Source organism: Oncorhynchus kisutch, linkage group LG17 (genome assembly GCF_002021735.2).
Source record: "Oncorhynchus kisutch isolate 150728-3 linkage group LG17, Okis_V2, whole genome shotgun sequence".
Taxonomy (NCBI): Eukaryota; Metazoa; Chordata; class Actinopteri; order Salmoniformes; family Salmonidae; genus Oncorhynchus; species Oncorhynchus kisutch.
The window spans coordinates 8,405,446-8,428,070 of NC_034190.2; the positions used below are offsets into that span (position 1 = coordinate 8,405,446).

General features: G+C 47.5%; 2 protein-coding genes across 5 annotated transcripts in view; one reads left to right on the plus strand and one right to left on the minus strand.

Annotated features, from left to right (window-relative positions):
- The first annotated feature begins 722 nt into the window (after nt 1-722).
- Nucleotides 723-22,625, plus strand: part of LOC109908414 (protein 4.1) — an 87,544-nt gene continuing 65,641 nt past the window's right edge. For 3 of the 4 annotated variants that reach the window (XM_031795057.1, XM_031795060.1, XM_031795058.1), the window contains exon 1: nt 737-858. The gene's annotated coding sequence lies outside the window, so the exon portion shown is untranslated. Of the gene's footprint in view, nt 859-22,625 lie in introns of all 4 variants that reach the window. The other variant, XM_031795059.1, reaches the window with a different exon arrangement.
- On the minus strand, nt 19,781-22,578 carry LOC116354483 (vegetative cell wall protein gp1-like). The gene is made up of 4 exons (XM_031794951.1): nt 22,569-22,578; nt 22,097-22,445; nt 21,680-22,044; nt 19,781-20,769 (listed from the first exon to the last, which is right to left on the minus strand). Exons 1-4 carry the CDS (start codon nt 22,576-22,578, stop codon nt 19,781-19,783), a joined length of 1,713 nt encoding a protein of 570 aa, XP_031650811.1.

A 22,625-nucleotide genomic window follows, 5' to 3' on the forward strand; every position in this document is an offset into this window, starting at 1 on the left:
GCCCACCCAGGCCCACCTGTGCATACGCCCCTGATTTGTAGAACTGTATGCAGAGCACTACAATGATTCTGGTGATTTAGCTTTAGCAAACACTCCACCGAGTTAGAAGGCCTTTTTTTGTAGCTGTCTCAGTCCTTTATTAAAAATATGTTACTCATGATTTATTACGTGTGATGGATGAAAGGAGCAAGGACGATCTGTGAGAGACTGATTCACCACATCCTGTTTGTAAAGATGGAAAAATCAGTTGTTGAGACAATGCGAATCGGTTTTATTCTATTCGAATGTGTACGCTGTTCTTTGGCGTGTGTGCGGTTTCCGGAGTTATTCCGACCAGTTCTACCATCGTCTCAGGTTGAAGGTCGGTTCGGGGGCTTTGAACAATCGCTCTTTTAGCAATAATGTCATAAATATGTAAATGTCTGACATTTAATTGATTCTGGTTAATTCCCTAAACTTCTATTTAATCGATGTTAAATCAATATCTACGTTATAGTTCAATTTACACTTGGAAATAGATACATTTATTTTCTATGCAAATGAAGACATTTTATATATCCTTGGTTACAATGGTGCAGCCTTGGCGCTTGCCATCTAACACAAGCCTCGAACACAATGATTAGATGAGGCTGGTCCCTGCCCGTTGCCCATTGGCCACTGCTATAAATACACTTACCTCATTGCATACGGAACCCCCTCCTTTTTACTAGAACCTAAACACATTTTTTTTAAATAGCCCGGATAATAACACACATGGAATTGTGACTCTATTTATCCAATGCGCTAAAATAGTAGAGAACCAGCCGTTTATTTTCATTGAGGAGTATTTGTTTCTTTTCATGAACTAGAGAGAAGAAGGTAAGTGCAATGTGAAACCTTGAACACTAGCGATGGATTATGTATTGTGTGATGCGATGCTCCCGAGGAAAGAAATCTGTTGCCAATTTTTTTTCCCATTCGGCCTCATTTTCAGACCCTTTAAACACCTGCACACCGGTTATTATCGAGAAGCCTCGAATGCTCCAATTGCATTTCCTGAAGAACGTTGCATTCTAACCGAAACATGTTTTTTTGTTTCCCCGTTTCATTGATCGAAAGCGTTAAAAATATACCCCAAATAATTTTTGCGGCTCGCAACGAGAGTTAGAATCATCTAGAATAGGGCTGCTAGATTTGAGGGTAATTCACACATAGCAAACAGTGTAACAAATATGTAATATTTTCACTGATACAAATGTTAAACAATTATACAAATGTAGCCATTCGGATAAAGTAAAGGCGACTATAGCAATCCAATCACATCGATATGAATGGACCTCCGCAATGTTAATATATTATACTCGATGTCAAATCAAAACAAATATACTACCTGAGTTGATAAAGATATTCTCAGGTTCATATGCATTTTGTTTTGTATAATCATAGATTTTCTTCTTGGCTAATTTGTAGGCTCAATTTAAACAAATAAGTAGATCTCCCAATTATTTTTTCCCCCCGTTTGTTTCCTTTGTCTTCAACTCTCTTTTAATAACGTCTCACTGAAGCTTTTTATATCTTTCTTTGACTAATATATTTATCAGACATTGAATAGGCCTAGTTCCTGTGACTTTTATTAATGATTTGTTACAATGGAGCAAAGGGAAAGGGGGATACCTAGTCAGTTGTTCAACCAACTGAAATGTGTCTTCCGCATTTAACCCAACCCCTCTGACCGGGGAACAGTGGGTTAACTGCCTTGTTCAGGGGCAGAACTACAGATTTTTAGCTTGTCAGCTCTGGGATTCGATCTAGCAACCTTTCGGGTTACTGGCCCAAAGCTCTAACCACAGGGAGGCCATAAAAGTGTTCTGATTTATCAGCATCCAAATCCTGAGTCTACCTGTATTAAGAGGAACGAAACAAGCCCCAATTAGCCAACACCAGAGAGGTGAGAGACGTGCTATTAAGTCTATTCATATTTTCACACAATTTCATTTGTCTGTTTCACTGTACAATTAAATCACCTGGAATGTAATGTAGCAACTGTATGAGTATTATTATCTTATATGAAACACTGCTTTTCTCATCGTCCAAGAGACAAGTGCTCCTCCTTGCAAACATACACATGTGCTTTCTGGTGTGTGAGTGACTTAACTAGACACTAGTGTTGGGCAATTCCTCAGTAACAGAATGATGCTGAGACTCAGATTTTTCACTTTAAAATATATGTCAAACAAAAACCAATGATTGCAAAGTTAAACAAACCATACAACTCTATGCACAAGGACTAGTTTAAACAATTTCATCTGAACATTTGTACAAAAACACATTTACCTGAAGATCAATGCAGATTCAATGTTTGGTAACAGAATGACGGTTTGTGCTGGTTGAGAGAATGCCAAGAGTGTGCAAGGCTGTCATCAAGGCAAAGGGTGGCTACTTTGAAGAATCTAAAATACATTTTGGATAGGTTGAATACTTGGTTACTACATGATTCCATATGTGTTATTTCATAGTGTTGATGTCTTCACTATTATTCTACAATGTAGAAAATAGTCAAAATAAAGTAAAACCCTTGAATGAGTTGGTGTGTCAACTTTTGACTGCTACTGTACATATTTGTATGCCTGATTTACAGTGTCGGCCTCTCAAGGTGTCGGTTTCATTGACAGATGAAAGAACAGTGTGCATGGCTTGAGTCCCAAATGGCACTCTATTACCTACATAGGGAATAGGGTTCTGTTTGGGATGCATTTCATGTGTTATGAACCCAAACGTACCCTAAGGGTAGCAGACTCTAGCTCGGCCTATCTTACTGCTTATGGATGTGACAATCCTCACTAGCAGAAAACTCTCCCAATATCGTGTCCCGGTGGGTGACATTAGTATGGAGAAGCTGTTAAACTGCTTGTAGGAATCCCAAATGGCACCCTATTCCCTACATTCTGTAGCACAATGGCACCCTATTCCCTACATTCTGTAGTACAATGGCACCCTATTCCCTACACCTTATTTCTATGGATTTCCCTATGAGCCCTGGTCAAAAGTAATGCACTATATTATAGAGAATAAGGTGCGATTTGGGATGCAGATTTAGAGACAGTGAGAAGTGAGGACTGTTAAGGTTCTTCACAGGTGTGCAGATGCCAGCATATTACCAGGCTGACTGCATCTCTGTCTCACAGGCTCTCTCTCTCTCTCTCTCTCTCTCTCTGTCTCTCTGTCTCTGTCTCTCTGTCTCTTTCTCTCTCTCTCTCTCTCTCTCTCTCTCTCTCTCTCATTCTCTCTCTGTCTCTCTCTCTCTCTCTCTCTCTCTCTCTCTCTGTCTCTCTCTGTCTCTCTCTCTCTCTCTGTCTCTCTCTCTCTGTCTGTCTCTGTCTCTCTCTCTCTCTCTCTGTCTCTGTCTCTGTCTCTCTCTGTCTCTCTCTGTCTGTCTCTGTCTCTGTCTCTCTCTCTCTCTGTCTCTCTGTCTCTCTCTGTCTCTCTCTCTGTCTCTCTCTCTCTCTCTTCTCTCTCTCTCTCTCTCTCTCTCTCTCTCTCTCTCTCTCTCTGTCTCTCTCTCTGTCTGTCTCTCGCTGTCTCTCGCTCTCTCTCTCTGTCTCTCGCTCACTCTCTCTTGCTCGCTGGCTGTGGGAGTTGTGACCCGTTTTTGTTGGTTGGTTTGTCATAGCTGTGTGGAAAATATACAGGTACAACATACTGATTTCATGTGGCAGCGCTCCATCATGGGATTAGCATTGTCGATAACTACTAGTGCCGTTGCTAACTAGCAACGCTGGTCCCATGTTTGTAAAGAGTTATGGGATATTAACCTTTGCCATCTTCAACCTAGAAGTCCGTCTGACCATTGATTGTTTAGTTTTGATCTCTGTCATCAATGTCCCTATCAATGAGTCCAAAGCCTCGAGTCTCCCCCCTGAGTCCAGAGCCTCGAGTCTCCCCCCTGAGTCCAGAGCCTCGAGTCTCCCCCCTGAGTCCAGAGCCTCGAGTCTCCCCCCTGAGTCCAGAGCCTCACCATGTTTTGGTTGGTTCTTCACCAGTCACCTTGTTTTGGTTGGTTCTTCACCAGTCACCATGTTTTGGTTGGTTCTTCACCAGTCACCTTGTTTTGGTTGGTTCTTCACCAGTCACCTTGTTTTGGTTGGTTCTTCACCAGTCACCTTGTTTTGGTTGGTTCTTCACCAGTCACCTTGTTTTGGTTGGTTCTTCACCAGTCACCTTGTTTTGGTTGGTTCTTCACCAGTCACCTTGTTTTGGTTGGTTCTTCACCAGTCACCTTGTTTTGGTTGGTTCTTCACCAGTCACCATGTTTTGGTTGGTTCTTCACCAGTCACCATGTTTTGGTTGGTTCTTCACCAGTCACCATGTTTTGGTTGGTTCTTCACCAGTCACCATGTTTTGGTTGGTTCTTGCAAAATCCTGCCTAGTAACACTAAGGCAAACACTAAGGAGAGAGGGAAGAAGGGAGGGAGGGAGGTATGGAGGGAAGGAGAGGGAAGAAGGGAGGTATGGAGGGAAGGAGAGGGAAGAAGGAAGGGAGGGAGGTATGGAGGGAAGGAGAGAGGGAAGAAGGGAGGGAGGTATGGAGGGAGGCAGGTATGGAGGGAAGGAGAGAGGGAAGAAGGGATGGAGGTATGGAGGGAGGAATGGAGGGAGGTATGGAGGGAGGGAGGTATGGAGGGAAGGAGAGAGGGAAGAAGGGAGGGAGGTATGGAGGGAAGGAGAGGGAAGAAGGGAGGGAGGAATGGAGGGAAGGAGAGAGGGAAGAAGGGAGGGAGGTATGGAGGGAAGGAGAGAGGGAAGAAGGGAGGGAGTTATGGAGGGAAGGAGAGGGAAGAAGGGAGGTATGGAGGGAAGGAGAGGGAAGAAGGGAGGGAAGAAGGGAGGGAAGGAGAGAGGGAAGAAGGGGGGGAGGTATGGAGGGAAGGAGAGAGGGAAGAAGGGAGGGAGGTATGGAGGGAAGGAGAGGGAAGAAGGGAGGGAGGAATGGAGGGAAGGAGAGAGGGAAGAAGGGAGGGAGGTATGGAGGGAAGAAGGGAGGTATGGAGGGAAGGAGAGGGAAGAAGGGAGGGAGGTATGGAGGGAAGGAGAGAGGGAAGAAGGGAGGGAGGTATGGAGGGAAGGAGAGGGAAGAAGGGAGGTATGGAGGGAAGGAGAGGGAAGAAGGGAGGTATGGAGGGAAGGAGAGAGGGAGGAATGGAGGGAAGGAGAGAGGGAAGAAGGAAGTGGAAGGGCAGGGTGCGGAGAGGCAGGGAGGGATAGAGGGAGGGAGGATAGACGGTGTGATGGGCCGGGGCACACAGAGGAGGGAGGGAGAGAGGAGAGGCAGGGCGTGAGGGAGGGAGGAAGGGTGCGATGAAGGGTGATAGGGAGTGGAAGGCCAGGTGACTGATAGATAGACGGTGGCTTATGTGTAGAGGAGGAAGGAAGAGACGAGAGGCAGGGAGGGATGAAGAGAGGCAGGGAGGGATGAAGAGAGGCAGGGAGGGATGAAGAGAGGCAGGGAGGGATGAAGAGAGGGAGGGAGGGTGGGATGGAGAGAGGGAGGGTGGGTGGGATGGAGAGAGGGAGGGTGGGTGGGATGGAGGTATGGAGGGAAGGAGAGGGAAGAAGGGAGGTATGGAGGGAAGGAGAGGGAAGAAGGGAGAGAGGGAAGAAGGGAGGGAGGTATGGAGGGAGGGAGGTATGGAGGGAAGGAGAGAGGGAAGAAGGGATGGAGGTATGGAGGGAGGAATGGAGGGAGGTATGGAGGGAGGGAGGTATGGAGGGAAGGAGAGAGGGAAGAAGGGAGGGAGGTATGGAGGGAAGGAGAGGGAAGAAGGGAGGGAAGGAGAGAGGGAAGAAGGGAGGGAGGTATGGAGGGAAGGAGAGAGGGAAGAAGGGAGGGAGGTATGGAGGGAAGGAGAGGGAAGAAGGGAGGTATGGAGGGAAGGAGAGGGAAGAAGGGAGGGAAGGAGAGAGGGAAGAAGGGAGGGAGGTATGGAGGGAAGGAGAGAGGGAAGAAGGGAGGGAGGTATGGAGGGAAGGAGAGGGAAGAAGGGAGGGAGGAATGGAGGGAAGGAGAGAGGGAAGAAGGGAGGGAGGTATGGAGGGAAGAAGGGAGGGAAGGAGAGGGAAGAAGGGAGGGAGGTATGGAGGGAAGAAGGGAGGGAGGTATGGAGGGAGGTATGGAGGGAAGGAGAGAGGGAAGAAGAGAGGGAGGTATGGAGGGAAGGAGAGAGGGAAGAAGGGAGGGAGGTATGGAGGGAAGGAGAGGGAAGAAGGGAGGTATGGAGGGAAGGAGAGGGAAGAAGGGAGGTATGGAGGGAAGGAGAGGGAAGAAGGGAGGTATGGAGGGAAGGAGAGAGGGAGGAAGAGAGGGAAGGAGAGAGGGAGGAAGAGAGGGAAGAAAGGAAGTGGAAGGGCAGGGTGCGGAGAGGCAGGGAGGGATAGAGGGAGGGAGGATAGACGGTGTGTGATGGGCCGGGGCACACAGAGGAGGGAGGGAGAGAGGAGAGGCAGGGCGTGAGGGAGGGAGGAAGGGTGGGATGAAGGGTGATAGGGAGTGGAAGGCCAGGTGACTGATAGATAGACGGTGGCTTATGTGTAGAGGAGGAAGGAAGAGACGAGAGGCAGGGAGGGATGAAGAGAGGCAGGGAGGGATGAAGAGAGGCAGGGAGGGATGAAGAGAGGCAGGGAGGGATGAAGAGAGGCAGGGAGGGATGGAGAGAGGCAGGGAGGGTGGGATGGAGAGAGGGAGGGTGGGTGGGATGGAGAGAGGGAGGGTGGGTGGGATGGAGAGATGGAGGGTGGGTGGGATGGAGAGAGGGAGGGTGGGTGGGATGGAGAGAGGGAGGAAGGGATGGAGAGTGGCAGGGAGGGATGGAGAGTAGCAGGGAGGGATGGAGAGAAGGAGGAAGGGATGGAGAGAGGGTGGGAGGTATAGTTGAGGAACCAGAGTGACCGATCCAGCAGCCCTCCTCATTAGCACACAGCGAGAGATCCATCTGTCCTCCACATCAGTACACTGAGACATCCATCTGTCCTCCACATCAGTACACTGAGACATCCATCTGCCCTCCTCATCAGCACACTGAGACATCCATCTGCTGTCCTTATTAGCATACAGAGAGAGATTCATCTGCCCTCCACATCAGTACACTGAGACATCCATCTGTCCTCCACATCAGTACACTGAGACATCCATCTATCCTCCACATCAGTACACTGAGACATCCATCTGTCCTCCACATCAGTACACTGAGACATCCATCTGCCCTCCTCATCAGTACACTGAGACATCCATCTGCTGTCCTCATTAGCATACAGAGAGAGATTAATCTGTCCTCCACATCAGTACACTGAGACATCCATCTGCCCTCCACATCAGTACACTGAGAGAGATCCATCTGCCCTCCACATCAGTACACTGAGAGAGATCTTTCTGCCCTTCTCATCAGTACACAGAGATCCATCTGCCCTCATCATCAGTACACAGAGATCCATCTGCCCTCCTCATCAGTACACAGAGACATCCATCTGCCCTCTTCATCAGTACACAGAGACATTCATCTGCCCTTCTCATCAGTACACAGAGAGATCCATCTGCCCTCCTCATCAGTACACAAAGAGATCCATCTGCCCTCCACATCAGTACACTGAGAGAGATTCATCTGCCCTCCACATCAGTACACTGCGAGAGATCCATCTGCCCTCATCAGTACACTGAGAGAGATCCATCTTCCCTCCTGATCAGTACACAGAGAGAGCTCCATCTCCCCTCATCAGTACAGAGACATCCATCTGCCCTCCTCATCAGTACACCGAGACATCCAGCTGCCCTCCACATCGTACACAGAGAGATCCATCTGCCCTCCACATCAGTACACAGACATCCATCTGCCCTTCTCATCAGTACACAGAGAGATCCATCTGCCCTCCTCATCAGTACACAAAGAGATCCATCTGCCCTCCACATCAGTACACTGAGAGAGATCCATCTGCCCTCCACATCAGTACACTGCGAGAGATCCGTCTGCCCTCCACATCAGTACACTGAGAGATCCATCTGCCCTCATCAGTACACTGAGAGAGATCCATCTGCCCTCCTGATCAGTACACAGAGAGAGATCCATCTGCCCTCCTGATCAGTACACAGAGAGAGATCCATCTGCCCTCCTGATCAGTACACAGAGAGATCCATCTGCCCTCCTCATCAGGACACAGACATCCATCTGTCCTCCACATCAGTACACAGACATCCATCTGCCCCACACATCAGTACACACAGACATCCATCTGCCCTCCACATCAGTACACACAGACATCCATCTGCCCTCCACATCAGTACACACAGACATCCATCTGCCCTCCACATCAGTACACACAGACATCCATCTGCCCTCCACATCAGTACACTGAGACATCCATCTGCCCTCCACATCAGTACACAGACATCCATCTGCCCTCCACATCAGTACACTGAGACATCCATCTGCCCTCCACATCAGTACACTGAGACATCCATCTGCCCTCCACATCAGTACACTGAGACATCCATCTGCCCTCCACATCAGTACACTGAGAGAGATCCAGCTCTAATCCCACTCAGGACCCGATTAATGTTAAAGCCGCTTTCAACCCTTAAGCTGACTTTCAGCACCCAGCGACAAGCTACCGAGCATTTAGACATGTAGATTTGCTTTAGTCTATATATATATTTTTTATCTTAAATGCATTTGAGTGTTTTTATATCTCTCTTCACATACTCAGTTGTAGGTGTGGGCTCAGTTGTAGGTGTGGGCTCAGTTGTAGGTGTGGGCTCAGTTGTAGGTGTGGGCTCAGTTGAGAGAGAGAGGACCAAGAGAGAGAAACATTGTTTTGATATAACAGTGTACAAGGTGTTGTTTTGCTCTGTGTGTGTGTGTGTGTTCAACCACCCATGCGCAATCAAAGGACTAGGGATGTGTTTTGTTTAGTGTGTGTTTCATCACATATGCCCTCTGCACAGCTGGGAACTGTAAATCCCTGTCTGAGGGAAGGAAACATTAGGCTGTGTCCCAAATGACACCCTATTCCTTATGTACCCTATGCAGTGCACTACTTTTGACCGTATTCCCTATGTAGTGTACTACTTATGACCAGGGTCTGTAGGGCATTATATAGGGTCCCATTTGGGATGCAGCCGTGGTTTAATCACCTCCAGAGCGTCTCTTTACACCTGGAGACAGAGCCCACGCTTCCTGTCTGGTTTCTGCCCGTTCAGCAGTTCATATCAGCAGTTCCCCTTTATCTACTGTTCTGCCAGTTTTACCAGCCTCATGCAGCACCATCACTTGGCATCAGCTCTTCCCTCCTCTCACTTCCTGGGGGGCTGCAACCTGTGATTCCTCTCTCATCACATGGATCTGTCTCTCTCTCTCTCTCTCTCTCTCTCTCTCTCTCTCTCTCTCTCTCTCTCTCTCTCTCTCTCTCTCATCACATGGATCTCTCTATCTATCTATCTCTCTCTCTCTCTCTCTCTCTCTCTCTCTCTCTCTCATCACATGGATCTCTCTATCTCTCTCTCCTCTCTGTCTTTCTCTCTCTCTCTCTCTCTCTCTCTCTCTCTCTGTCTTTCTCTCTGTCTCTCTCTCTCTCTCTCTCTCTCTCTCTCTCTCTCTCTCTCTCTGTCTTTCTCTCTGTCTCTCTCTCTCCAGCTCTCTCTCCCCCCCCCCGCACTGCCAGCTGACTTCCAAAACATTGCCTTGTAAGCAGAACTCACAGCACCCGCAGCGGTACTGCTTGTATCGGGAAAACTTTGTAGAAATAATTCTCCCCAAACTGTGATACTAATCAAACACACACAGCGTGTATTAAAACAAAAGCAAATCCCTCCTGTTTACAGACCTCTTCTCTGTTTTACAGACCTCTTCTCTGTTTTACAGACCTCTTTCTCTGTTTTACAGACCTCTTCTCTGTTTTACAGACCTCTTCTCTGTTTTACAGACCTCTTCTCTGTTTTACAGACCACTTCTCTGTTTTACAGACCTCTTCTCTGTTTTACAGACCTCTTCTCTGTTTACAGACCACTTCTCTGTTTACAGACCTCTTCTCTGTTTTACAGACCTCTTCTCTGTTTTACAGACCACTTCTCTGTTTTACAGACCTCTTCTCTGTTTTACAGACCACTTCTCTGTTTTACAGACCTCTTCTCTGTTTTACAGACCACTTCTCTGTTTTACAGACCTCTTCTCTGTTTTACAGACCTCTGTTTTACAGACCACTCCTCTGTTTTACAGACCTCTGTTTTACAGACCACTTCTCTGTTTTACAGACCTCTTCTCTGTTTTACAGACTTCTTCTCTGTTTTACAGACCTCTTCTCTGTTTTACAGACCTCTTCTCTGTTTTACAGACCTCTTCTCTGTTTTACAGACCACTTCTCTGTTTTACAGACCTCTTCTCTGTTTTACAGACCTCTTCTCTGTTTTACAGACCTCTTCTCTGTTTACAGACCACTTCTCTGTTTTACAGACCACTTCTCTGTTTTACAGACCACTTCTCTGTTTTACAGACCACTTCTCTGTTTTACAGACCACTTCTCTGTTTTACAGACCTCTGTTTTACAGACCACTTCTCTGTTTTACAGACCTCTTCTCTGTTTTACAGACCTCTTCTCTGTTTTACAGACCTCTGTTTTACAGACCTCTGTTTTACAGACCACTTCTCTGTTTTACAGACCACGTCTCTGTTTTACAGACCTCTTCTCTGTTTTACAGACCTCTTCTCTGTTTTACAGACCACTTCTCTGTTTTACAGACCTCTTCTCTGTTTTACAGACCTCTTCTCTGTTTTACAGACCTCTGTTTTACAGACCTCTGTTTTACAGACCACTTCTCTGTTTTACAGACCTCTTCTCTGTTTTACAGACCTCTTCTATTTTACAGACCTCTTCTGTTTTACAGACCTCTTCTCTGTTTTACAGACCTCTTCTCTGTTTTACAGACCTCTGTTTTACAGACCACTTCTCTGTTTTACAGACCTCTTCTCTGTTTTACAGACCTCTTCTCTGTTTTACAGACCTCTTCTCTGTTTTACAGACCTCTTCTCTGTTTACAGACCTCTTCTCTGTTTTACAGACCTCTGTTTTACAGACCTCTTCTCTGTTTTACAGACCACTTCTCTGTTTTACAGACCTCTTCTCTGTTATACAGACCTCTTCTCTGTTTTACAGACCACTTCTCTGTTTTACAGACCTCTGTTTTACAGACCTCTTCTCTGTTTTACAGACCTCTTCTCTGTTTTACAGACCTCTTCTCTGTTTTTCAGACCTCTTCTTTGTTTACATACAGACCTCTTTCTCAGTTGAAACAGCAGCATGCTGTTGGATACCGTGGGGGACAGAATGGTGGGAATGCGTGGGAATAAATAATTGAACCTTTATTTAAGAGAGGGAGGGGGAGAGAGATATCGAAAGAGGGAGGGAGAGAGTGAGATTTGAAGGGTGGATTGTCAGTAGAGTGGTGTTACTGGTCAGGGGAAACAGTGGTCAGTAGAGTGGTGTTACTGGTCAGGGGAAACAGTAGTCAGTAGAGTGGTGTTACTGGGCAGGGGAAACAGTAGTCAGTAGAGTGGTGTTACTGGTCAGGGGAAACAGTGGTCAGTAGAGTGGTGTTACTGGTCAGGGGAAACAGTAGTCAGTAGAGTGGTGTTACTGGGCAGGGGAAACAGTAGTCAGTAGAGTGGTGTTACTGGTCAGGGGAAACAGTTGTCAGTAGAGTGGTGTTACTGGGCAGGGGAGGCAGTAGTCAGTAGAGTGGTGTTACTGGGCAGGGGAAACAGTAGTCAGTAGAGTGGTGTTACTGGGAAGGGGAAGCAGTAGTCAGTAGAGTGGTGTTACTGGTCAGGTGATCAAAACAAAGGCATGATTTCAGAGAAATAGTCTGCGTCACAAATGTCACTCTGTTCCCTACATAGAGCACTACCCTATCATGCCCTGGTAAAATAAAAAATAGGGCACTTTAAAGGGAATAGGGTAAGATTTGCCAGAGTGCTGGATTTGACAGCTAGTTTTACTGGGGTCTGAGACACAACCAAAAATACATTTACAGACAAAAGACTAAAATTTACATTAGGGCTGTACCTGACAAAAAATTATTGGTCAACCTAGAGAAGTCTTGTTCTTTCGTCCAATCGAAAATGTGTATTTTTCCCTTGATAAATAATCTATATGTAGACTACTGAGCTTGTCTGATGCTTTAAGCACACTGTGATTCATTTTATATTCACATTTTCATGGAACAGTTTAATTTAATTTATTATAAAGTCTTCTTTTCTCAAAATCATTATCATGTGGTTAATCAAAAAAGAAGCCAACAAATAAAAACATTTCAGCCTGCAGGTAGAAAATATCCTGATTTAAAAATAAATATCACATTGGCTATGCATGACTTGTCTGCAAGGAACTTGAAACGTTGTCTCAACTGAAGGGTTCCGTCTGAATCTTCTGCTACCAAATTTGCAACATTGTATCCTTCTCCAGTGAGCCCTGGACAGACACAGCTTTAGGCTATTTGCACAAGGGATAAGAAGTAAGTTAGGCCTATTTTATGATGTTTCCACCGGATCAGAGCATGACATTTTCTCCCCCTTTCACGCTGAGCTGAGTGTTTTTTTTATTTTTAAAGAGAGCTAGAAAGATTTTTCAAATAGGTTACATTGAGGAGCTATTGTCATTCTCAATATATGTGAAAACACTCTGTTTTCTTGCTGTTTGAGGTGAAGAAAACATTTATTTGAGAAGTTCCACAGTGGTGGTGAGTTAAGACAATCAGTAATACTATTAGATCTCCCAAATGGACGTATTTATAGGCCTACATTTGCAGGCCAGGTAGCCTATAGGCCTACTTCTATGTATAATCAGGCCAGGTGGCCTATAGGCCTACTTCTATGTATAATCAGGCCAGGTGGCCTATAGGCCTACTTCTATGTATAATCAGGCCAGGTGGCCTATAGGCCTACTTCTATGTATAATCAGGCCAGGTGGCCTATAGGCCTACTTCTATGTATAATCAGGCCAGGTGGCCTATAGGCCTACTTCTATGTATAATCAGGCCAGGTGGCCTATAGGCCTACTTCTATGTATAATCAGGCCAGGTGGCCTATAGGCCTACTTCTATGTATAATCAGGCCAGGTGGCCTATAGGCCTACTTCTATGTATAATCAGGCCAGGTGGCCTATAGGCCTACTTCTATGTATAATCAGGCCAGGTGGCCTATAGGCCTACTTCTATGTATAATCAGGCCAGGTGGCCTATAGGCCTACTTCTATGTATAATCAGGCCAGGTGGCCTATAGGCCTACTTCTATGTATAATCAGGCCAGGTGGCCTATAGGCCTACTTCTATGTATAATCAGGCCAGGTGGCCTATGGGCCTACTTCTATGTATAATCAGGCCAGGTGGCCTATAGGCCTACTTCTATGTATAATCAGGCCAGGTGGCCTATAGGCCTACTTCTATGTATAATCAGGCCAGGTGGCCTATAGGCCTACTTCTATGTATAATCAGGCCAGGTGGCCTATAGGCCTACTTCTATGTATAATCAGGCCAGGTGGCCTATAGGCCTACTTCTATGTATAATCAGGCCAGGTGGCCTATGGGCCTACTTCTATGTATAATCAGGCCAGGTGGCCTATAGGCCTACTTCTATGTATAATCAGGCCAGGTGGCCTATAGGCCTACTTCTATGTATAATCAGGCCAGGTGGCCTATAGGCCTACTTCTATGTATAATCAGGCCAGGTGGCCTATAGGCCTACTTCTATGTATAATCAGGCCAGGTGGCCTATAGGCCTACTTCTATGTATAATCAGGCCAGGTGGCCTATAGGCCTACTTCTATGTATAATCAGGCCAGGTGGCCTATAGGCCTACTTCTATGTATAATCAGGCCAGGTGGCCTATAGGCTTACTTCTATGTATAATCAGGCCAGGTGGCCTATAGGCCTACTTCTATGTATAATCAGGCCAGGTGGCCTATAGGCCTACTTCTATGTATAATCAGGCCAGGTGGCCTATAGGCCTACTTCTATGTATAATCAGGCCAGGTGGCCTATAGGCCTACTTCTATGTATAATCAGGTGCATTTCCATACTCAACATTGACAGGAGAGCTACAGACAATCGACAATGAATAAATTGAGAACTCCTAAGTGGAATGATATGAACCAAAAAACGTTTTCCTCACAAGTGTAGCTTAGGTTGTGCGGTCCGTAAACAACATGTCCACTATGACAATGAGAACGGTGAAAGACTGTAACCAAACAAACATTGTAGATTAGAAATTATGGGAATTATCGGTGAATGTACTACTGGTGTGCCATCCCTGCGGCCTCTCCAATGGATTCGTCCACTGAGACAGGCGTGAATCAGACCAGTACCAGTCAAAAGTTTGGACACACCTACTCATTCAAGAGTTTTTCTTTATTTTTTACTATTTTCTACATTGTAGAATAATAGTGAAGACATCAAAACTATGAAATAACACAAATGTAATCATGTAGTAACCAAAACATTATTAAACAAATCAAAATAGATTTTAGATTTTAGATTCTTCAAAGTAGCCATCCTTTTTCTTGATGACAGCTTTGCACACTCTTGGCATTCTCTCAACCAGCTTCACCTGGAATTTCTTTCCAACAGTCTTGAAGAAGTTCCCACGTGCTGAGCACTTGTATGTTATTGTGTGCCTGTGTGTGTGTGTGTGTGTTTATGTTGCTTCACAGTCCCCACTGTTCCATAAGATGTATCAGGTTTTTTTTTTTTACAACTTTACTGCTTGTTTGAGTTACTTGATGTGGAATAGAGTTTCATGTAGTCATGGCTCTATGTATAGTTTTGATGTCTTCACTATTTCACTACTATTATAGAAAATAGTTCAAAAAAAGAAAAACCGTTGAATGAGTAAGTTACTGTTGACCGATTAGTGTATTTGGATGTGTAGTGTCAGTGTTTGTTGCTGACATGTCATGCCTAAGTTTGATCATCTTGCCAAATTAAAAAAATCATTAAAGTACTTGACAATATCAGTGGGTTTTGTGATGAACGAGCCACCTGATTCAATGAATGATTTTGCCCAAAAATTCATTCAAGATGCTCCAAAGTTTTTTACTATAATTCATATAATTTATAATTGTTTCATAGTGTAGTTTCTTCTTCTTTTTATTCAGTTTAGTCACATGACTTCTCAATTTGCAATACGTTTGCCAATCGGTTGTGCAGCCAGACTTATTTACCATTCCTGTTGCCTCATTCCTCTCCACCATACAATTTTTCAATTCTTCATCAATCTAAGGGGATTTAACATTTTGTACAGTCATTTTATTATTGGGTGCTTATTAGTAAATGGAATAAGCAATTTCAAGTAAAGAATCTGGATGTTCCTTATTAAATATGTGTATCAAATATGTGTAATATCATCCACATAGCAGTCACAGCACTATTGTATACCCAGCTTTTGGAACTTTGGCTTTCCTGGATATAGACACTGTATTGTGATCACTGCATCCAATGGGTATGGATACAGCTTCAGAACAACGTTCTACAGTATTAGTAAAAATGGGATCAATACATGTGGATGATCGTGTTTCTGTAGTGTTTGTAAACACCCTGGTAGGTTGATTAAACCAGATTACAGGCACTGGTTACAGTGAGAAGCTTCCTCTTGAGAGGACAGCTTGATGAAAACCAGTCAATATTCAGTTCCTCAAGAAAGTAGTGGAGGATTTAGTGACCAAAGGGAGAAATTCAAAGACTAGTAGATACCTCTGATGTACAGGCCTATTCTCTCTCATCATCTCTTTCTTGTAAGTTCCCTCTGTCTCTCTCTCTCTGTCTCTCTCTCTGTCTCTCTCTCTCTGTCTCTCTCTCTCTGTCTCTGTCTCTCTGTCTCTCTCTCTCTCTCTCTGTCTCTCTGTCTCTGTCTCTGTCTCTGTCTCTGTCTCTGTCTCTGTCTCTCTCTCTCTCTGTCTCTCTCTCTCTGTCTCTCTCTCTCTGTCTCTCTCTCTCTGTCTCTCTCTCTCTGTCTCTCTCTCTGTCTCTCTTCTGTCTCTGTCTCTGTCTCTGTCTGTCTCTCTCTCTCTGTCTCTGTCTCTCTGTCTCTCTCTCTCTCTCTCTCTCTCTCTCTCTCTCTCTCTCTGTCTCTCTCTCTGTGTCTCTTTGTGTCTCTCTCTGTCTCTCTCTCTCTCTCTCTCTGTCTCTCTCTCTCTGTGTGTCTCTCTCTCTCTCTGTGTCTCTCTGTGTCTCTCTCTCTATCTCTGTGTCTCTCTCTCTATCTCTGTGCACAATTGAATGCATTCAACCGAAAGGCGTCTTCCCCATTTAACCCAACCCTCCTGAATCAGAGAGGTGCGGGGAGCTGCCTTAATCTATGTCCACGTCATCGGCGCCCGTGGAACAGTTTTAGTTGGAGGTTGACTGCCTTGCTCAAGAGCAGAAAGGCAGATTTTTACACCTTGCAGGCTTTGGGATTAGAATTAGCGACCTTTCGGTTACTGGCTCTTAACTGCTAGGCTACCTGCCGCCCAATATAACAACACGAAGGCCTAATGTTATAGCCTACAACATGATACAATCCAATTCACTCAAATGTATTTATAAAGCCCTTGTTACATCAGCTGATGTCACAAAGTGCTACACAGAAACCCAGCCTAAAACCCCAAACAGCAAACAATGCAGATGTAGAAGCACGGTGGCTAGGAAAAACTCCCTAGAATAGCAGGAACCAAGGGCAGTCCTCTTCTGGCTGTGCCGGGTGGAGATTATAATACTATATGGCCATTAAGGCCAGATTGTTCTTCAAGATGTTCAAACATCCATAGATGCCGGGATTGAATCCCCGAGCTGACAAGGTAAAAATCTGTCCTTCTGCCCCTGAACTAGGCAGTTAACCCACTCTTCCTAGGCCGACATTGTAAATAATAATTTGGTCTTAACTGACTTGTCTAGTTAAATAAAGGTTAAATAAAAAAAGGAGTAAATATCACAGTTGGCTTTGCATTATAGCTGAGCATTAAGAGATTGAGCGAGCGAGAGCGAGATGAAAACAGCAGATCTGGGACAAGCTAGCCCGTCCTGTGAACAGGTCAGGGCTCCATTGCCCCAGGCAGAGCAGTTGAAACTGGAGTAGCAGCATAACTAGGTGGCCCGGGGACAGCCAGGATTCATCAGGCCAGGTTGTCCTGTGGCATGGTCCTAGGGCTCACGTCCTTTGGGAGGGGAAGGAGAGATGGAGTGAAAGAGAATTAAATTCACACAGGACACCAGATAAGACAGGAGAATTACACCAGATATAACAGACTGACCCTAGCCCCCCGGCACATATTGTAGACTATTTCAGCATAGATACTGGTGGCTGAGACAGTGGGGGTCGGGGACACTGTGGCCCTGTCCGACAATACCCCCGGACATGGCCAACCAGGCAGGATATAACCCCACCTACTTTGCCAAAGCACAGCCCCCACACAGGCTTCAGCATGATTCAGTTCAGCTGGCCACCCTCCTCTCTCTGCTTGCCTAAGCCAGTGTAATTAATACAAGACTGTGGTATCCAGTCGGGCTGCAGGCGTGGGGATATAAATTCAAGACGACAATTCTCATGTAGGTGCCAGCGGGGCCATTAGCCAACTGACAAATCCTGTTGTGCTTTAGAATTGAGCTTACATTGTGTAGTTTTAAACATATAGGTAATACGCATATTATGACTAACTGAAGTACATGGTTCTTTCAAGAGGAGACTGACCTAACGTTCTATAGTGCCAAGAAAAAGCATGTGAACCCTTTGGAAATACCTGGATTTCTGCTTAAATTGGTCATAAAATTGATCTGATCTTCATCTTGGTCACAACAATAGACAAACACAGACTGCTTAAACTAATATCACACAAACAATACGTTTTCATGTCTTTATTGAACACACTGTGTAAACATTCACAGTGCAGGGTGGGAAAAGTATGTGAACCCTTGGATTTAATAACTGGTTGACTCTACTTTGGCAGCAATAAACTCAACCACAAATGTTTTCTATAGTTGCGGATCAGACCTGCACAACGGTCAGGAGGAATTTTGGACCGTTCCTCTTTACAAAACTGTTTCAGTTCCACAATATTCTTGGGATGTCTGTTGTGAACTGGTCTCTTGAGGTCATGCCACAGCATCTCAATCGGGTTGAGGTCAGGACTGACTGGGCCACTCTAGAAGGTGTATTTTCTTCTGTTAAAGCCATTCTGTTGTTGATTTACGACTGTGTTTTGGGTCGTTTTCCTGTTGCATCACCCAACTTCTGTTGAGCTTCAATTTGTGGACAGATAGCCTTATATTCTCCTGTAAAATGTCTTGATAAACTTGGGAATTCATTTTTCTGTCGATGATAGCAAGCTGTCCAGACCCTGAGGCAGCAAAGCAGCCCCAAACCATGATGCTCCCTCCACCATACTTTACAGTTGGGATGAGGTTGATGTTGGTGTGCTGTGCCTTTTTTTCTCCACACATAGTGTTGGGTGTTCCTTCCAAGCAACTCAAGTGTAGTTTCATCTGTCCACAGAATATTTTGTCAGTAGCCCTGTGGAACGTCCAGGTGCACTTTTGCAAACTTCATGCATGTAGCAATGTTGTTTTTGGACAACAGTGGCTTTTTCCGTGGTGTCCTCCCATGAACACCATTCTTGTTTAGTGTTTTACATATCGTAGACTCTTCAACAGAGATGTTAGCATGTACTGGAGATTTCTGTAAGTCTTTAGCTGACACTCTAGGATTCTTCTTAACTGCAACAGCGCAGAATGCTCAATGGAGGTCATCTTTGCAGGACGGCCTCCTAGGGAGAGTAGCAACAGTGCTGAACTTTCTCCATTTATAGACAATATGTCTTACCATGGATGGATGAACATCAAGGCTTTTAGAGATACTTTTGTAACCCTTTCCAGCTTTATGCAAGTCAACCATTCTTAACCTTAGGTCCTCTGAGATCTCTTTTGTTCGAGGCATGGTTGACATCAGGAAATGCTTCCTGTGAATAGCAAACTCAAATGTTGTGAGTGCTTTTTATAGGGCTGCTCCAACCAACATCTCAACATTGGACTCCAGGTTAGCTGACTCCTGACTCCAATTATCTTTTGGAGAAGTCATTATCTTAGGGGTTCACAAACTTTTTCCAACCTACGCTGTGAATGTTTAAATTATGTATTCAATATAGACAAGAAAAATACCATAATTTGTATGTTATTAGTTTAAGCAGACTGTAACGGCGTTCTTCGTTTGTTGAGAGAGAGTCGGACCGAAATGCAGCGTGGTGGTTAATCATGATTTTTAATAAAGAAAACGGCGATACATGAAATAACTAAATAAATACGAAAACAACAAACGGAACGTGAAACCTAATACAGCCTATCTGGTGACACAACACAGAGACAGGAACAATCACCCACGAAATACAAAGCGAACTCAGGCTACCTAAATACGGTTCCCAATCAGAGGCAACGAGAAGCACCTGACTACTGATTGAGAACCGCCTCAGGCGGCCAAGCCTATACAACACCCCTAATCAGCCGCGATCCCAAATACTACAAACCCCAATACGAAACACAACACACAAACCCATGTCACACCCTGGCCTGAACAAATAATTAAAGAAACACAAAATACTAAGACCAAGGCGTGACACAGACTGTGTTTGTCTATTGTTGTGACTTAGATGAAGAACAGATCAAATTTGATGATCACTTTATGCAGAAATCCAGGTATTTCCAAAGGGTTCATATACTTTTTCTTGCCACTGTACTTGGCTAGTTTCACCCTATTCCCTCTGCAGGGCTGAGCAGGACTGGGGAGCTGCAGGGCTGAGCAGGGCTGGGGAGCTGCAGGACTGAGCAGGGCTGGGGAGCAGCAGGGCTGGGGAGCAGCAGGGTTGGGGAGCTGCAGGGCTGAGCAGGGCTGGGAGCTGCAGGGCTGGGGAGCTGCAGGGCGGAGCAGGGCTGGGGAGCTGCAGGGCTGAGCAGGGCTGGGGAGCTGCAGGGCTGAGCAGGGCTGGGGAGCTGCAGGGCTGAGCAGGGCTGGGGAGCTGCAGGGCTGAGCAGGGCTGGGGAGCTGCAGGGCTGAGCAGGGCTGGGGAACAGCAGGGCTGGGGTGCTGCAGGGCTGAGCAGGGCTGGGGAGCTGCAGGGCTGAGCAGGGCTGGGGAGCTGCAGGGCTGAGCAGGGCTGGGGAGCTGCGGGGCTGAGCAGGGCTGGGGAGATGCGGGGCTGAGCAGGCCTGGGAGCTGCTGGGCTGAGCAGGGCTGGGGAGCTGCAGGGCTGGGGAGCTGCAGGGCTGGGGAGCTGCAGGGCGGAGCAGGGCTGGGGAGCTGCAGGGCTGAGCAGGGCTGGGGAGCTGCAGGGCTGAGCAGGGCTGGGGAGCTGCAGGGCTGAGCAGGGCTGGGGAGCTGCAGGGCTGAGCAGGGCTGGGGAGCTGCAGGGTTGAGCAGGGCTGGGCAGCTGCAGGGCTGAGCAGGGCTGGGGAGCTGCAGGGCTGAGCAGGACTGGGGAGCTGCAGGGCTGGGGAGCTGCAGGGCTGAGCAGGGCTGGGGAGCTGCAGGGCTGGGGACCTGCAGGGCTGAGCCGGGCTGGGGACCTGCAGGGCTGAGCAGGGCTGGAGAGCTACGGGGCTGAGCAGGGCTGGGGAGCTACTTGGCTGAGTAGGGCTGGGGACCTGCAGGGCTGAGCCGGGCTGGGGACCTGCAGGCTGAGCCGGGCTGGGGACCTGCAGGGCTGTGCTGGGCTGGGGACCTGCAGGGCTGAGCCGGGCTGGGGACCTGCAGGGCTGAGCATGGCTGGGGAGCTGTGGGGCTGAGCAGGGCTGAGCACGGCTGGTTAGCTACTTGGCTGAGCAGGGCTGGTTAGCTACTTGGCTGAGTAGGGCTGGGGAGCTGTGGGGCTGAGCAGGGCTGGGGAGCTACGGGGCTGAGCACGGCTGGTTAGCTACTTGGCTGAGCAGGGCTGGTTAGCTACTTGGCTGAGCAGGGCTGGTTAGCTACTTGGCTGAGCAGGGCTGGTTAGCTACTTGGCTGAGCAGGGCTGGTTAGCTACTTGGCTGAGCAGGGCTGGGGATCTAACGGGCTGAGCAGGGCAGAGCTGGGCAGAGCAGTGAGTCACTGTTTAAAGACTGGATTATTTGATTATGGTAATTATGGCTCAACTAACTGCTGAGCAGCTGAGAGTGGAGGAGACTTAGAGCAGAGAGAGGCTGAACAGTAGACCTGGGATGTGTCTATGGGCCCTGGTCAGAAGAAGTGTACTATATAGTGAATAGGGTTCCATTTGGGACATATATCCGAGGTCTCCGAGGTCCACTGAGAGCTCCAAATGAGCGTCTGATAAAGTCAACTCACTGCTCTCTGAACTGTAGAGCCTCACACGCTGTATTAAGAGTTGTTGAAGGGCCCTTGTGTTCCTCTAAGGCAGTCCTCTACAGTTCTGACCTGTACCTACTGTACTTTGAGTAGAACCTCCTGGTCTGAATAAATAGTAGACACACACCGTGACAAGATTATCAGGAGAGATCCAAGAGAATGCAAAACAATGAAGGTTATTTGCTAGCCTGGTCCCAGATCTGTCTGTGCTGTCTTGCCAAATATTATGGTCATATATTGGTAAGCCAGCGCAGATCTTGGACTGGGCTAGTTGTGTGCTGCTGTTATTTTCTGTCAGATTTGACCCCCTCTCAGGGCAGCAACTAGCTGGGCTGGGCTGGGCTCCTCGGCAGGGCTGGGCTGGGCTCCTCGGCTGGGCTCCTCGGCTGGACTGGGCTGGGCTCCTCGGCTGGGCTCCTCGGCTGGGCTGGGCTCCTCGGCTGGGCTCCTCGGCTGGGCTGCTCCTCGGCTGGGCTCTTCGGCTGGGCTCCTCGGCTGGACTGGGCTGGGCTTCTCGGCAGGGCTGGGCTGGGCTGGGCTCCTCAGCTGGGCTGGGCAAGGCTCCTCGGCTGGGCTGGGCTGGGCTCCTCGGCTGGGCTCCTCGGCTGGGCTGGGCTGGGCTCCTCGGCTGGGCTGCTCCTCGGCTGGGCTCTTCGGCTGGGCTCCTCGGCTGGACTGGGCTGGGCTCCTCGGCTGGACTGGGCTGGGCTCATCGGCTGGACTGGGCTGGGCTCCTCGGCAGGGCAGGGCTGGGCTCCTCGGCTGGGCTGGGTTTCTCGGCAGGGCTGGGCTGAGCTCCTCGGCTGGACTGGGCTGGGCTGGGTTCCTCGGCAGGGCTGGGCTGGGCTCCTCGGCAGGACTGGGCTGGGCTGGGTTCCTCGGTTGGACTGGGCTGGGCTCCACGGCTGGTCTGGGCTGGGCTCCTCGGCAGGACTGGGCTGGGCTTCTCGGCAGGGCTGGGCTGGGCTCCTCGGCTGGGCTGGGCTAGGCTTCTCGTCAGGGCTGGGCTGGGCTCCTCGGCTGGGCTGAGCAAGGCTCCTCGGCTGGGCTGGGCTGGGCTCCTCGGCAGGGCTGGGTAAAGTAACGATGGTGTATTTTGTGATTAATCACATCCTCTCTATGCAATAGATTTAACACTAATAGGCCTGGTGATAGTGGTCAGGATTGGTCTTCCGTTGAGAAGGATTACCAGACTTCTAACCATAGAGATCCTATTAAATTACTCGAGGGGCTATGTCATAATCCCTCAAA